Source organism: Leptonychotes weddellii, chromosome 6, assembly GCF_054177405.1.
Source record: "Leptonychotes weddellii isolate Sample4059 chromosome 6, ASM5417740v2, whole genome shotgun sequence".
NCBI classification, from domain to species: domain Eukaryota; kingdom Metazoa; phylum Chordata; class Mammalia; order Carnivora; family Phocidae; genus Leptonychotes; species Leptonychotes weddellii.
The window spans coordinates 5629627-5645190 of record NC_138374.1 but is presented as its reverse complement, the minus strand read 5'-3'; the positions used below and the strand labels follow the sequence as shown (position 1 = coordinate 5645190).

General features: G+C 46.6%; 1 protein-coding gene and 1 pseudogene across 1 annotated transcript in view; both read right to left on the bottom strand.

Moving 5' to 3' along the window:
* Positions 1-15564, bottom strand: part of ADAM12 (ADAM metallopeptidase domain 12) — a 314942-nt gene that overhangs the window by 72203 nt on the left and 227175 nt on the right. Inside the window, exon 6 of the mRNA XM_081823035.1 lies at positions 2255-2441. Coding sequence (XP_081679161.1) covers positions 2255-2441 — 187 coding nt within the window. The remainder of the gene's footprint in view (positions 1-2254; positions 2442-15564) is intronic.
* On the bottom strand, positions 4123-15558 carry LOC102736163 (ubiquitin-conjugating enzyme E2 E1 pseudogene; annotated as a pseudogene).

Here is a 15564-nt window from a genome sequence, read left to right as displayed (position 1 = left end):
CATTTGCACCCCAATATGCATTATTAACAAAACAACATTGTTATTCACATTTTGCGCTCTCCTCTACCAGTCAGAATGACTGGAAATTACGGTGCCAAGCACAGTTCTAGAAAGCCAGAAGCTTAAAGAACTAAAATATGGCTGGCAAGTAGAGACCGAGCCCATACTTCTACATGAAATGGCAAACGTATTCGGATGTCATTTAAACTGTCACGTTATAAATCTCACAACATGGGTAACGTGTATTCAACAAGGTGCTCAAAGCAAAGCGCCTTGAAAACAAAATGCAAATGTTCTCCTTGTTTATGACTGGAAAAGCTACAGCTTAATCACTTCTTCTCAGAGGTCTGGAATCGTACAGCTTAATCACTTCTTCTCAGAGGTCTGGAATCGGAGGCAAGAGAGTGCTTGAAGAGTAAAATAAACATGCCCTGGGACCACAGAGGCGGGTCTTTGTGATTCCAACTCTTCAATCTGTCACTCTAAAATGGGTGGGAGGGGGGTGAAAGGCAGGATGGAAACTCTTTTGAGCTACTGTTCATTGTGGGGGGGGCGGATTTTTCAAGCTCTGCTCCCTGGGTCTCCACTCCTGAGTATCAGTGTCAAGGTGGGTCACCGTCCCAGACGGGGGTTCCTCCTCTTCTGTGTGATAGGGAAGAAAGGGCAAAGAGGTGGCAAGCCCCTGCCATAGAAAATCTTGTAAGCATAATAAGAAATAGAGGACAATAGGGTCACACGGGCAGAACACCAGATCAGGAAGAATGAACGAAATGAAAACGAAGGTTAGGGGAACACAATTCACATGTGTGAGGGAAATTTTACAAATGAGAAGAAATCATTTACGATCACATTTCCTGTTTGAACTCAGAATAAAAATGATGAGGAATGAACAAAGAGGAATAATATATATGCAATGCTGAATGTTAAGCAGCGGAACACTCCAAGTCAGGAAAGAGAAAATGTGCTGTCTTTTAAGTGCAACCTTGAAGAGCACGTCCCTAGACCACCCAATGTTAGCACAACTGACATCATATCTATGAAATCCTGATTTCTTGTCAACAGAGGAACAGGAAAGCCAGAGATAAAAATCAGGAAATTGTTGGGAATTTCCTATCTGGTTGTACTCACTGAAAGTTAGGGCCCCCAGCCAAATGTGGCTACCCTTACTCCTTTTATTTAAGAGTGTTCTGCTGCAGGGCATCTGGGTGGCTCAGTCGTTAAGCGTCTGCCTTCGGCTCAGGTCATGATCCCAGGGTCCTGGGGTCAGAGCCCCACCTCGGGCTCCCTGCTCAGCGGGGAGCCTGCTGCTTTTGCTCCCTCTGCCCCTCCCCCCACTCATGCTCTCTCTCTCTCTCTCTCTCTCTTTCACTCACTTTCTCTCTCAAATAAATAAAATCGTTAAAAAAAACAAAAGAGTGTTCTGCTGCGGCCTGTGGTGCCCACCTAATACTGGACATAAAAGGGTCACGCAGCCATTTGGGGTGGAGGTTTCATGATATTGCACCAGAGGGTATTGGAGTCCCTGTGTTTCTGCCTGCTTAGCAGGGAAGGAGATCTGCGGCCCAGACACCATCAGGTAATGACTCTTCCCACTTCTGAAGCAGAAGGAGAGACCTTTGATGAGCAGAGCCAGGAGCAGGTGGCCAGAAAACAGAAGTGCTTGGACCATCCTGGGAAGGAAGGAAGGACAGGCATGGGCAGCATGGACTGGGGTAAGCAACACTCCGTAGCCACACTGCATGGCCAACATTCTGTTCACCGCGGACAGGCACGCAGGCAAAGACTGGGGATGCTATGCAAATCAGAACAAAAACCCTAACTGTAAAACAGACTTGCCAGTGAAGAAGGCTCCATATTGTCTTTCTCCTCCTGAGGAAGGAGAGCTGCCCAAAGGCAGGTGAGGATCCATTCTCGTCTTATTCATCATCATGGGTGCAATGGTGGGATGCAACCCTGGGTCTAGGCCCACAGCAGCTTCTCACTGGCGATGTAATGAATGGTAATTTTCTGGCCTCTGAGCCAGACTTTACCCAGCGTAGGTTAATGAGTCTGAGGCCGACATTTGCCAAACAATGATGGAGGTTTCAGTATTTGGTGATGCTCTGCATACATGGTAGCAACCACTCGATAAACCGGGGGACTCCAACCCCAGACACAACAACCAGGCGGCAAAATTTCTCCAGATGCACTAGCCCTGGGTGCCCCTAGCTAGAGTCCCCACTCCCCAGGTTCGTGACCTTGATCTCCCCCCTACCCTTCTTGCCCACGTCTGGGAGGGTGGCTGGAGCCTGTTCTCTGCAGCGAGCGCAGACGTGCTGTGCTGTGATCCACAGGATCCCCAGGTGCCCTTCAGGTTCTCCACCGGGAAGAGCTTGTATGTGTTCATTTCATTTTTCATTGGTTCCAAGATATAGGTGTTATTTTCAAATGTAATAAGTCCCCTGTTGAAAAAGAAATAAGAAAAAATATATAATCTTAAGGGTAGTTTCTTGTTTATGGCCAAGGCTCTGTTCTTAACGAGAGAAGAAATACAAGGAGAAAAGCCAATTTATTTATATTCTCAGGTTTTAATTGGGAAGGACATTTCTGAGCCATATGCTTGCATGGATTCATCTTGCGAATGTTTTGAAAACAAGTTTGGGAAATGTTTTGTCTCAAATATTTTACGGTAAAGAATAGACTGTGTTTGGCCTCTATGTTTTTTTTCTTTTTTAATTTTGATTTATAATTTTTTTACTTCTCTAAGATATATTTCTGGGAAAAAGAGTTGAGAGATGTTTCATCTGCTTAGAAAGTAATTCTATCTGGATTAGCAGATGTGATTCAGAAGGGAAATCTTTTTCTTTAAAGGAAAATTCTTGCTTGTGAATTATTCAGCCTGATCAACTATGTTTCCTAAATATTTGAAAGGATTCTGATATCAGGTTGAGTATAAACTTATACTTATTTATGGGAGCTGTGAATAAAGGAAGCAATGTAGATGCACAAAGCATTAGAATGGCTTCTTGAAGGCTGAGCTCTGCCCCCCGCTCTAACTTGGTTAAAGGTGGATCACTCCTCATAGGAGCCAAGACCACTGGGAGACATCCCAGCCCTGAGGCTGGCGAGGTGGCCTTCAGAGTCTGGCAGTCTGGTGTAAGTTCCAGCTGTGTGACCTTGACCTCTTTGAACCTTGGTTTCCTTACCTGGAAAATGAGGTAATAATGCCTAGTTTTCAGGGCTGCTATGTCATCCAGTTAAAACTTTTAGCCCTGTGGAGGCCATAAATCAGTGCTTAAATGGTAGTTGTCCTCTTTGTTATTAACGAGGGCAGGTCCATGGACTAGGCTTCTGTTAACATGTTACTCCAAATTCCAAATTCCTGACAATTTCAGGAAGGTCTTGTGCTTTGATAACACATCTGCCCACATACTGGCCATTGATGACTCCCTGATATGAAATAGAGCAGTAATATGATAAATATACTTCTGGGAATGACAATAAGAAAGAAAGAAACCTTTGAAGTCACTTTAAATTTGGGAATAAAAGTATAAATTCTTTTAAAAAACAGACAAATTTGCTAAACATGCCACCTTGCAGAGACAGACAGTGGCCTCAGGCCACGGACCACAGTGCATGTCTGACCTTCTGGTGCAGGACAGGCTCGGTTCTGCTTCCCAGAAATGAGCAGCGCTAACCTAGGGGTGTCAGCTTCCTTCAAGTGATAGGGAACATTGGCCTACATGATGGTTTTTGTTTCTCTTTTCCAGTGTGGGACAGGAAAGTACTTTAATTTAAAAGGCTCTTCTTGATATTGAAAGAAGGATTTTCTTTGGAGAAACGGCAATTTGAGTAATAGGAAGCTGGCAGCTTTAAGACTTCCCACACAATAATGGAAGCTTCTAGTGACTTCCATTCTTTAGCAAGGCAACCACAATCTCTCCACTAGAGAAATGCATCACATTTTCGTGTGAGATTTATTGCACTGTAAACAGACATGCTGAACATAGTGAACCTTAACCTTTTTTGAGACATGAACGCTTTTATACCCTCCTCTGAAAAATTCACATGTATGTATATCTGCAGTATTTTGCAGATAACGTCAGAAGATTCAGGACTATGGATGAGGTCCATGAGCTCCAGTTTTAGGGCAGTAGTTCTAACACGTAATTTATATTGCCTCAACCCAAGAATTTGAGTATGCCTTCATCCTTAAGAAATAGCTGAAAAAGGTGGTTGCTCCATTGGTTTTCTTCAGAAAATCTGAGCCTTTTTCCAAAAGAGGGACCTTGTGAAATGTTCTTTGTCATTCATTATTGCTTATTTCAGTCATTCACTCGTGCTATGCTTATCGTTCCAAATGTAGCATATGTCCTGCAGAAGCAAGCACCATCCTATGCTTATTGATGGCCCATTTATAGGTGAATATTTAGTCACTCTTAGATTTTAACAGAATGATGGAATTTCAATACTCAAATAGTATGGAAGGAAGAGGTTTGAATGAGTCAAATATGTGTTTTGAACACAACTGGTGAACAAACACTCACTACTCAATTCATTGCTATTCAACTAGGTTACTCCACCAGTCCTATGTAATGAAGTTACAGACTAAGGAAAAGAGAAAGATCATGCCTGGGATGCCTGTGCCCCAACTCATGTCTTTGTGTGTCTCCAGTAGATTGTACAGACATGACTTTGGCCATCAATTCTGTCGGGGTGGCTTGTATCTCTCTTCTGAAAAAGTTCTTTATGAAACAAAACTTAGATTTCTAAGTGTGGAATGGGTAATGGGATTTTTGTTTATTAAAGTTGATTTTAAATAGCCTAAACTAAGAAAGAGTACTTAAAAATGATAGGCCAAGGGAATGCGGAAGACAAACACACTTGAAGGGAAAATACGGATTTGCTAAAAAACTGACTTTCCTGCCCTAAAACAAAGATGATACCAACATTTCATTTGATACTGCAACATTTTCTATTTTGCATTAGAGTTAAGTAAGCTGGACACTCACAGTAAAACATGTCACCAAGTTCTAATCATGAGAAACAAATTACTGAAAAAGTTTTTCTACTTAATGGAAAATTTTTAGAAATTGTTACTTAGTCAGAAAAATGTTCTCATATCTCCTTTTATCTTTTAAGTCATCCAAAGGCCAGATGTTGAGAAACTGGGGTGAAGGCTTTCCCTTTGCTCTAAACAATTGGCAGCCTGTAATACAGCTTAATTAAATAATTGCTTTGGACTGTCGTGGGTATAATTAATCATTTAGCCCTAGAGATTGCTGGAAACAACAGTGGACACAAAATTCAAGGATTCAGGGTTTCTGAGATGTAAAATTTTGATGTTCTCACAGCCCTTGCTGGCCCCAAGCTAGATAAGCGAGTGTGATTTAAGTTGAATGTTAAAGATATTTAGTTGTAAACTTTGGAGTTGGAAGTATCTCGGAATATGGAATTTAAATCCAGCAGACTTTGAGGTTGTGGTTCTTTCCCCTTGCCAGAGTGGGGCAGAAAAATGAAGACCCCCGGTACCTTTTCTAGGGGGAGAGTAAGAGGACTGGGAGGATATTGGAGGATACTGGACCGGCCATCATGGCGGGCAGTGAATTGAGTGTAGTGAAAGGAGGAAGCAGAAGAGAAAGGGGGGGTTGGGCGTGATGAGGGCCACCCCTGATGGTGCTCTGCCCGGGCTGTGCTCCTTGCATTTATCACCGAGTGGACCTGCACATCGTTGTAGCTCTGGCGATTACCCCCACCATCAAAGACACTTGGGCAGCTGGAGGCAGTGCTGGGACCTGTGTGCCCAAGCCCTGTACCTTTCAACCCTTCTGCTTTCCTGTCTCCCTCTAGGGCTCTTTTGAGAGTGGGCTGGGGCCCTGGACAAAGATGAGCATGATGGAGGAGAAAAAAAGCCAGAGAAAATAGGCAGCCTTACTTTAAATTTTAAAATCTTGTTTTTCCTTCAATAGAAACTTAGAGGAATCTATTAAAATTTTAAATTGACTTCGTTAGCTTTCAAGGTGAAAACTCAGGAGGCCTGTATTTCCTCGAGATAAGTTTTGTTTTTCTCAAAATTCAGTTTTTAATCTCCAAAGCAACGGTGCATCAGGCAATAACACAGCTTAATCTTGTTGTTCTTATTACGATTTTTCTTACTACTCCCAGGCAAGCAAGAGAGTGGCATGGATTTTGACTACCTGTAATAAGGTAATGATTAGAATATATGAATTATCCAGACTAGCTCCATGTTCAATTGCTAATTGAATTTTCTTGGAAAAAAGACTTTTGGTCTAGGTATCAGGCTGCCAATCATAAGTCAGAAATGCGGTTGGCATGAAATTTAATTTCAGCTCTTTCCTGGGGGAGCCCATGCGTAAAAGCAATATCCCACCTCACCTACGCTGGATACGGTGATCACGGCGATTAGTGAACACGCAAGCACTGGAGGGCTTACTCTCAACAAGTAATTTCCATGGGAACTACTCATGTATGATCAAGACAAATTTGCATTGTCCCCTACTACGTGTGAAGCCCTAGGCAGGCTCTGGTAGAACCCACAAAGACATCTCACCCATGGTTCCCGTTTCAAATGTAATCATATCGGGGTTTGGGAGGCATATGACAAAAGAGGTAAAATGTTAGACTATTATAAAAGATTTTAATAGTAGTTGTGAGTGGCACATCAATAATAATAATAGCAGCTAGGATTTATGAAGACACCACCCCCCTGAGCCAGGCTCCTTTTTACAAAGAACAGTTTATCGAGAAATGATTCAACATACCATTAAGTTCACTCTTTAAGCAGGCAATTCAATTTTTAGTACATTCAATGAGGTATGCAAACATCGCCACTTACTCTAGAACAATTTCATCACCACCCCCCAAAAAAACCCATGTCCCCATTATCAGTCACTCCGTAGGCTCTCCTGCCCCATGAGCCCGGCTTCTGAATCCAGCCAGGGCAGGCCAACGGTGGCCAGTAACCGCCAGGAGTCAGAAGCGAAGCATGGGGTGCACCCCCCCTCCAACGCTGCGGACTCCTTGACTTCAGACTCCTGGCCCCGAGAACCGTGAGAGAATACACTTCTGTGGCTCTCAGCCCCCAAGCGTGTGGTGGCTCATTATGGTGGCTCTTGGACACTCACACAGTCACCCAGCTGGTCAGCGGCACAGCCAGGACGCCCCCGGTGGACCCGGCCCCCGAGCCCTTCCCTCGACCGTGTCCACGCCGGATGGGCGGCTCTCTCTCCTCGGGCACCAAGGACTCCTCTGAGGAGGGCACAGCTGAGTTCTGAATGCAAAGGCTACCCACAGGCTGGGTGGTCAGCCCGGTGCCCACCGAGGGAGGGTCATCCACCGCCCATGGGAAACGGTGGGCCCTGAGGGGAGTTTTGGAGGATGGGAGGAACTTGGGAGGGTGGGGAGCACGGAGGCCAGGTGAATGGCCTTGAAGGAGCAAAAGCTGGGAAGAGAAAGGTCAGGATGTGCAAACACCACACACACATGAGGGTGTGCGCGGATGGACGGTGGGGGCCGCGGAAGGAAGGGGGAGGTCACAGGATTTGGGCTTTGTTCTCTGCCTCCATCCTTCACCTTGGCTTTGGCCTTGGCTGCACTGTGGCCTCACCACACACCGTTCCACACCCTCCGAGCTCACGCTTCAAACTCCCGGCCGAGCGGCCTCTGTTCTTGCTGTCCCCTTTCCTCGGCCTTTCCCCTCCCCCACCCCGGGAGCCTCTACAAATCCCCAGGCTCCTTTCGCGTAACCAGGGGTGCCCAGCTCTCCGGCTTGTGGGACACAGGCTGCTCGCAGGCCACGGCCGTGTTCCGTTCCTCGGTGTTCCCACCCAACGGCCTGCCACCGTTCCCGCCGCCGCGCCCGGGCTCGAACGACCTTCCGGGCCGATGCATGAGCTGCAGGGTTCCCCTCAGCCGACCTTCAGAATGGCCCGGCATCTGCGTCCCTTCCGTGGTTCCTCCGGCGGCTTTGTGCATGCGCACGGCACAGCACTCGCTACCCGGGCCGCGCACGGCATCGGGCTGCTTTCCACACCCAGGGAGGGCTTTCTCCGTTTGTTCTGGTTTTGCTGGCCCGGCGCCAGGACTGGCATGATCAGTGGGGCATCGGGACAGGAATAGGTGGCCCGCGAACAGCTGCGGGCACACGCGTGGGAGGGAGCGAGAGCCTCTGAGTTGGAGGCCATAGGAGCCATGTGGCTTTGCCTGCAGAGAGGTGGCAGGACTTCTGTTATGATCAAGCCCTGTTTTTGAAACATGACCTTCTGGAATGTGCAAGATGACTGTGAAGGGAAGGGTGGAGGCAGGAAGCACGGGTGGGAGGCAATTAAACAATCTTGGAGCAAGGGTTGATCCAGGGTGGTGATGGGGAAATATGAACAAGAAACACTTGTCTCTTGCAGGGGCTGGAGCAGGAGAGGGGTCATCAAAGGTCACCAGGGGCCAAGCTTAGGAGCCAGAGATGTGCTAGACCTTTAATGGAGAAGAGGTAGGAGGGGAGCCCAGGGGAGCTGAGGAGTTTAGATTCGCACATTTTGGCATTTTGAGGGGGAGTGGAGCAGGGGAGAGCTGACATTTGACCTTGGGCGACCTTCAGGATGGACAGCAGTGCAGCCCTGCAGAGGGTGCATGTGAGCTGTGATCCCAACACTGGCTCCCACAGATGTTCCCACAGGACCAAGAAATGAACCTGTCCATGGCAGGAGGCCAGGACAAGGAGAACCCCGCCCGAGGTGGTAGGTGCGGCCAGAGGGCTGGAGGGCCAGCAGCGTAGGCCAGCCCCTAGAAGCTGAGGGAGCAGAGCTGAAGGTCGAATTGACTTTACCTCCTCTCTAGCCAATTTCTTCCTTAATATGACCTACTACGCTTTAGAGATGTTTTAAAAATTTGGACTGGCCAAGAGGCACCTCGGTGGCTCAGTCAGTGAAGCGTCCGATTCTTGATTTCAGCTCAGGTCATGATCTCAGGGTCGTGAGATCGAACCCCACATCTGGCCCCAAGCAGAGTCTACTTGTCCTTGTCCCTCTGCTTCTTCCCCTGTTCATTCTCTCTCTTTCAAACAAACAAACAAACAAACAAACAAATAAATAATTTGGATTGGCCAAGATTGTCATTGACCACCTGATGGCTTGGGGAGAGCATGTTTACTCTACCGAGGCTGACTGAGCACCTATAACATTCCAAGTTCCAGGCTGAGCCCAGCGCCCTGCCTGCCTGGAACTCACGGTCTAGCAGACGGGAAAGTGAATGCAAGGTTATCTCCATGCACCTGACTTTCTGGCCCGTTAGACCACATGGTGACAGGCCATTTAGGCTGAGCTGTGAGATCTGATAAAAAACCACATCCATCCAGGTGAGCGACCTGGAGTTAAGGTGTGAGGTGTCAGGAAGGCAGTGAGCACACGGCACTGGACGTGTCAGCCTGCGGGAAGGCTGTGGCTCATTCTCCAGCCTGCCTTGCTCCCTCCATCTGCTCTTCCTCCTAAGATTCCTTCCTCCTCTTACTTTACCAGCTGAGATTTCTGGTTGATTTTTTCTTTCTTTTTTTGTTTTGTTTTAATATTGTTTATAAGCACAGTAACAAATGCAGACGTAAGTAGTCCACAACATATAACCAATCCACTGAGCAACTCCTATTCCACACCTTACAGTTAACAGCTGAAGGTATTTTACTACAGGTTTTCACAAGTCATGATTCAAACCTCTTATCTTGTCACAATAAAGTAGATTGGCATATAAAATAAAATACATAACTACTCATTTCCTATATGGTGTCTTATAGCCACATACCCATTTTATATATATGAGATGACAGTCTCTAAAAACTGTTAAATATCAATGTTCCCTCCCAAGAAGGGAAAACAAATTCCAATTTTTTTGAACAACAACAAAAAAATGTGTAGTCTTGGAAGGACTCTACATAAATGGTCATGGGTATAACCTGTACGAAATTAAGCTATTTTAAATTTACAGACTATAAGCAAGTGAACCCAAATGTCTACTCTCTGTACTATGCTTCAGCTAATATTGCAAATCTAATGACAGTTTTAAAAGTTGTTATTACCAGTTCTGTCTAATGTAGCAAGATACCTTAAGTTAACAACAAAATCTTAGGAAGTAAGACTGAATAGTATCTGTTACAGAAATACCCTACTCTTTACCAACTCCCACTCTCCCCCACCCCTTCAAAATCATAAGTAGCTCTCTCTGTGACAGACAAATAATGTAAGAATTGTGAAAACCCAATTTATGTAGCGTGTCTCTTAGTCCACCGTCTGGCCATTCTGTCATGTTCTGCTCTGTTGGTCATATACTGAGTGGCGCCCAAAGTGCCACCAAAGTGTCAGCAGGATTACAGTCTGTAAGAAGGGAGCAGATGGGAAGGAGAACTTTAGAAATGGTTAGTGCTGGACTCCAGTTATCTTTTAATATGTCCAAGCAAATAACTCCTTGACTGTTCATATGACAGTGATAGATCCTTGTCTGAAATGTAACCTTTGGAGGCTTGAGGGGGTATTCTGGTATAAAAGTGGTATCAAGGAAGAATACACCACCCTCATACACGGATCCTGGAGGCCCCAGAATGGTTGATCTCCATTCATAGATGTTACCACCTTTGGGACCAGCACTGAAGTTAGGTGGAGGGTCTGAAGTAATGTCTGCCAGTTCCTTCTGAATCCTCTTGGCGCTGGTAGACAGGAGTTTGGAGTTTTTGCTCAGGCTGACTTTACTCTCCTTCTTCTTGGGGGTGTTTGTTTCTTTCTCGGTTTACTGATTGAAGGATGAAGATGAGGAGGAGCTGGTGCTGGCCCTCGAATCGTCATCCGACATAGCGAACCCTCCACCCCCCCCCCGCCAACAGCCCCTCTCTTTGTGTCTGGCTCCTCCATGCCGTCGCCGTGGCTGCGGCTTGGTTGATTTTTTCAAATGGGTCGATTCAACTTGTCTGTTAAATTGTAAATAATGAAATAATGATGCTGTGTAACAGCAGAACTTTTTTTTTTTTTTGTACAATGGTTGCCTTTGCCTTAAATTGCAAATGATTGCTTTCATTATAACGGTTATTTCTGATTCTATGGATCATAATGCTACCCTTTGAAAAATAAGTTCATTGACTATTTTTCAATAGTATGGGGCAAGAAGTATTCCTGCATTCTGTGCTGTATTTGATTTCATTATATAAAATTCAGTGCAGCAAACTTTTTATTATACAGTTTAAAGGAACATAATAATGTATGTACTTATTGGGGGTAACAAATAGACTTGCATCTGAGTATTTGTGTGTAATTGAATTTTTGAAAGCATTTTGTGCTGTCTCCCACATCGAAGGCCGGAGCTAAGAGCTCCAGGTGCTACAGGCAATGTATCCGAAATGTTTCCCGTCATGAAGGTCCTTACAACAAGGTATGCGAATGTACGGCAAGGTATGTCAACTGTCAGTGGAGCGAGGAGGGACACGTGCCTTAACACAGGGATGTGACCAGATATTTAGAAACCACCTGCTCCGTGGCAGGAAAGGGCTGTCTGTGGCAGCACAGGGAGTCAGGGTCGGTCTGCAGCGGGGAGAGTCTTTGGGGGGCAGGGGCGGGGCTTCATGCAGGAGCATCCCTTGTTTTGGTGAAGCTTCTAAAGCCAAATGGGAGGTGGGGAGAGAAGCACGTCCCAGGCGGAGGGACGGCAGGGACAAAGACGGTGAGATGCATGAGGCATGTTCTGGAAACAGCTAGCAAACAGTGGAACTGGGGGGGCTTCCTCCCCGTAGAGCCGTGCCTGCCCGTGGCTCTGTGAGCATCACAGGAGAACACGCAGAGGTGCGTAAGTGCGGGAGATGCCTCTCTCTTGAGACAGAAGCTGTGCCTCGGAAGGGGGTGACAGTGTCATTTGGTGTGGGGATCTGTAGCTCCGAGCTGCGGCATCAGGACGAGGCCCCCGATGGCGGAGCCTCAGGTGGGAGCTCTGCACAGTGGTGGCATTAACACTGTCCCTCCCCTCAGGAAAGCAGGAACGGTAATGATGACGAAGAAGGAAGTCCGGCATCCCCTGCGTGTGCCTTCGACACCCCCAGGGACATGTGTGTGTGCACATGTGTGTGCACGCATCTGAGAGTGTGCTAGTATGTGTGTGTAAGCACACAAGTGTGAGTGTGTGAGCGCATGGTACGGCGGTGTATGACGGTGTAAGTGTGTGCACGCAGGAACTCAAGTGCAGGCATGAGCGTGTAAGTGTGAGTGCATGTACGCTTTGGGCTCAAATAGCTTCAACCCCATTTAGAAGTAAAATTAGTATTATAACCCATTCTAGTTTACAACCCTAGATACCAGTTTCCTCATCTCTGAAGTGAACGGTGGGCTTCAGTCTGTTAAACCACAGGTGGTTCCTTCAGAAATGAAGCCTCATTTCAACCACTGTGTGTGCAGGTGATGGGAGATCTCTTGGCTTACCCCAAAAGTGTGAGCCCCCAAGACTCCGTTGTGTCAGACACGAGTAGGAGTTGAGACGGTGGAGCAAGAGAACAAGAAGAAGTGGTGAGAGACGGTGTCTTCCCTCGAGGAGCTCAGGCTCCGGCCAGAGAGCTGGATGGGGATGGTATTTATGAATAAAATCAGGACACGGGGACATGCTGTTCTGATGCTGCAGCAGGAGCATGCCAGGGATGGACGTCTGTCCTGTGACAGAACACAGCAGGTAAGCACCTCCAGGGTGGGAACAGACTTCTGTCCCCAGCACCGCGACAGCTGGGTCCCTGTGCAGCGTGGTGGGGAGGAGTCCCCGATGCCCACGGGGCTGCTGGGGGTCAGGTACTTACGGGCAGGGGGCGTGAGGCACGAAGCAGGGAGAGAAAATGAGAGTCTAGAACGTCAAAGGAGAATCATGCATCTTTGTGCTGGAACCGTGCTAACGAGGACTGAGCATTTGGGGGACACACAGGCTAATAAGGACTGAGCATTTTGGGGAGACATATGATATAGCAGAAAATTAACTTATGCCTGAACTTTGCCTTTAACTTGGAGTCCTTTCAAAGTAAGAATAGACTCCACGGCTGAACTCATTTTTATGACCTGTTTTCCACGTTGCACTCCATCCTATTAAAGAGCTGTTCCCTCTTCAATCCCGCTTTCTACTGGGATCTTTATGCTTTTCTCGCTCCTTTTCTTTCCCCCCTCAAGCTTCAAATGAAGAAGGCTGACTTGCTTGCTTCCCTCCTCTCTTCTCTCTTCCAGGACTGAGTATTTTCTTGCTGCCCATCTTTGATCCAACCTTTCTGAAGCAGTGCAGACATTCCTTCTCTGCTTTTTCTCTGCAAAGCTGTAATCTTCTGGGCTCTAATTAATGTGTCCCCTAGGACATTTGAGTTTTCCCCCACGTTCTTAGATCTGAATGTGTTTTTGAGTCACACCATCCTGGACATAATTTTTAATGCCTACTATTCTTTTTCTAAATCCACGGGACCAGTGCCAGGATGGTGGCATCTCCCCTTCATCTCCAGTCTTAATCGATTCTTCTTGCAGTGGGTAGTTGATCCAACAGAGCTTTTCTCTGGTCTGATTCTCTACTTGCAAGATCTCAAGGTTGACTCCGTAACTCCAGCATTTCTCTGTGGATGCATGGTCTGCTGCTTTTGTAACAGCAACACAAAGAGCTGGGAAGTCCAACTTCTCAGGAGCACCATCCACGCTCAGTGTCCCCCATCAACGTCCCCACCCCTCCTGGTGGCCGACACCAGATGATGCAGCACCTACTCTTCTGACTTTTCCTAAAATGCCAGCCACGCGTAATTTTACAGGATTCCTCTTTGCCACATTATGGTCTGTGCCAACTACCCCGGAGGGAACATCGTCCGGGTGCTGGAGACGAGAGGTGGAGGCTGAGAAGCAGATGCTGCTCAAACTGGGCAGAGAGGTTGACCTCTCTGTGTGGGAGGACAGGTACCTGCACCTTTGGTGGGCAGCCCTGGGAAGAAGGATGGGAATTGTGACAGAGGGGCATGGCCAAACACAGAAGGCAGATTTATCCTATTTGAATATTACTCTGGGAATACTCTGATTGTTCCTCTTCATTTTTTATTTTTTAAATTTATTTTTTAAAGATTTATTCATTTTAGAGAGAGAGAGAGAAAGCATGAGCAGGAGGGGCAGAGGAAGAGGGAGAGAGAATCTCAAGCAGACCCCACACTAAGCTCAGAGCCTGACCCTGGGATCACGACCTGAGCCAAAACCAAGAGTCAGATGCTTAACTGACTGAGCCACCCAGGTGCCCCCTTCCTCTTCATTTTTTAAAACTAATGAATTAGTATCACTGGTTTGTAAGTTGTCTTATTTAAAAGGAGCTTTTAGGAATACCCTGGAGATACCCTTTCTCTTTACCCATCAAGTGTTCGATATGCCTGTGAAAATCACCTGAAAACTACCAGACCAATCCCGAAGCCTTTATTAATGCCTGTTCTCAGTTTTGATGGTCTAAAATTTCATCACAGATGTGTAGAAGCCATTGTTGGAAGAAGCCTGTTTGTTTCTTACTCTCTCGGCCCTCATTTGTTCTTTCTCTGGCAAAAGCTCCCTGGTTTTCCTTGGTGCACTCACCCACCCCACTTCCCATCCTTGGGGTTGGGTGTGGTTCACCCCCAGCCTGACCCAGGGAGTTAAACCAGAGCATCATACCCACCACTGGATGCTGTGATTATTTTAGGGATGAGCCTATGACCCACTCAGGGCCAATCAGATGTGTTTTGGGGAGCTTTGCTGAACTTGAAAGAGGGGCCCTCATTCTTTTACTTGCCCTCTGAGGCTATAAGCCTAGGGCTGCCTGCAACCCCTCTGTAACCACAAAAAAATAAGCCATGTGTAAAAATAAAACCAACACAGAAGGAAGTAGAGGCTAGAGTGGAGAGAGAATGGACTCTGATAGCATTGGTTAGACCCTGGATCCAGCCATGCCTGAAGCCACCTGTGGCCTTTTAAATAGCATGAGTCTACCTCCAAGTTTTGTTTGTTTTTTTGCCAGTTCAAATTAGCTTTTCTGTTCTTTGCACAATTTGACCTTTATGTTAACTTGAAGGCTAGAAATACCTAGCCCTCAATAAGTGGCGTTTGAACAAACAGGTCCATCTTTTAGGCTCCAGAGAGGTGCAACAGTAAAGTGTGGATTTGTGGATTTTCCCTTTCCAGGTGTGTATTAGACTCTTAACTTTTAAGCGTGTTAGATACCACACAGGGTAGAGTGACAGTGATTTCCACGTGTGATCTTTCCCACCATGGTCCTGTGTGCATCCGCCACGTTTCCCTTAGGAGGAGTACAGCTTTGCATCAAATTAGCCCAGAAGTACTGCATGAACATACCTCCCGACTGGCCCATCCCAGAATCAAAGAACACGAGACAGTCTCAAGAGTCTGATGGTTCTTCCTTTGGCTGCTCACTCAAAGTCAGGCATAGGATTCGCTTTCCTATAGGGCACTGCATTAATTTTCAAAACCACCACTTCAGCTAGAGACTTTATTCTATTTTAATGCAAGGAAACTGGGGCTCAGAGAGGTCTGGCTACTTGTCCACTGTCACACAAATACACGAAGG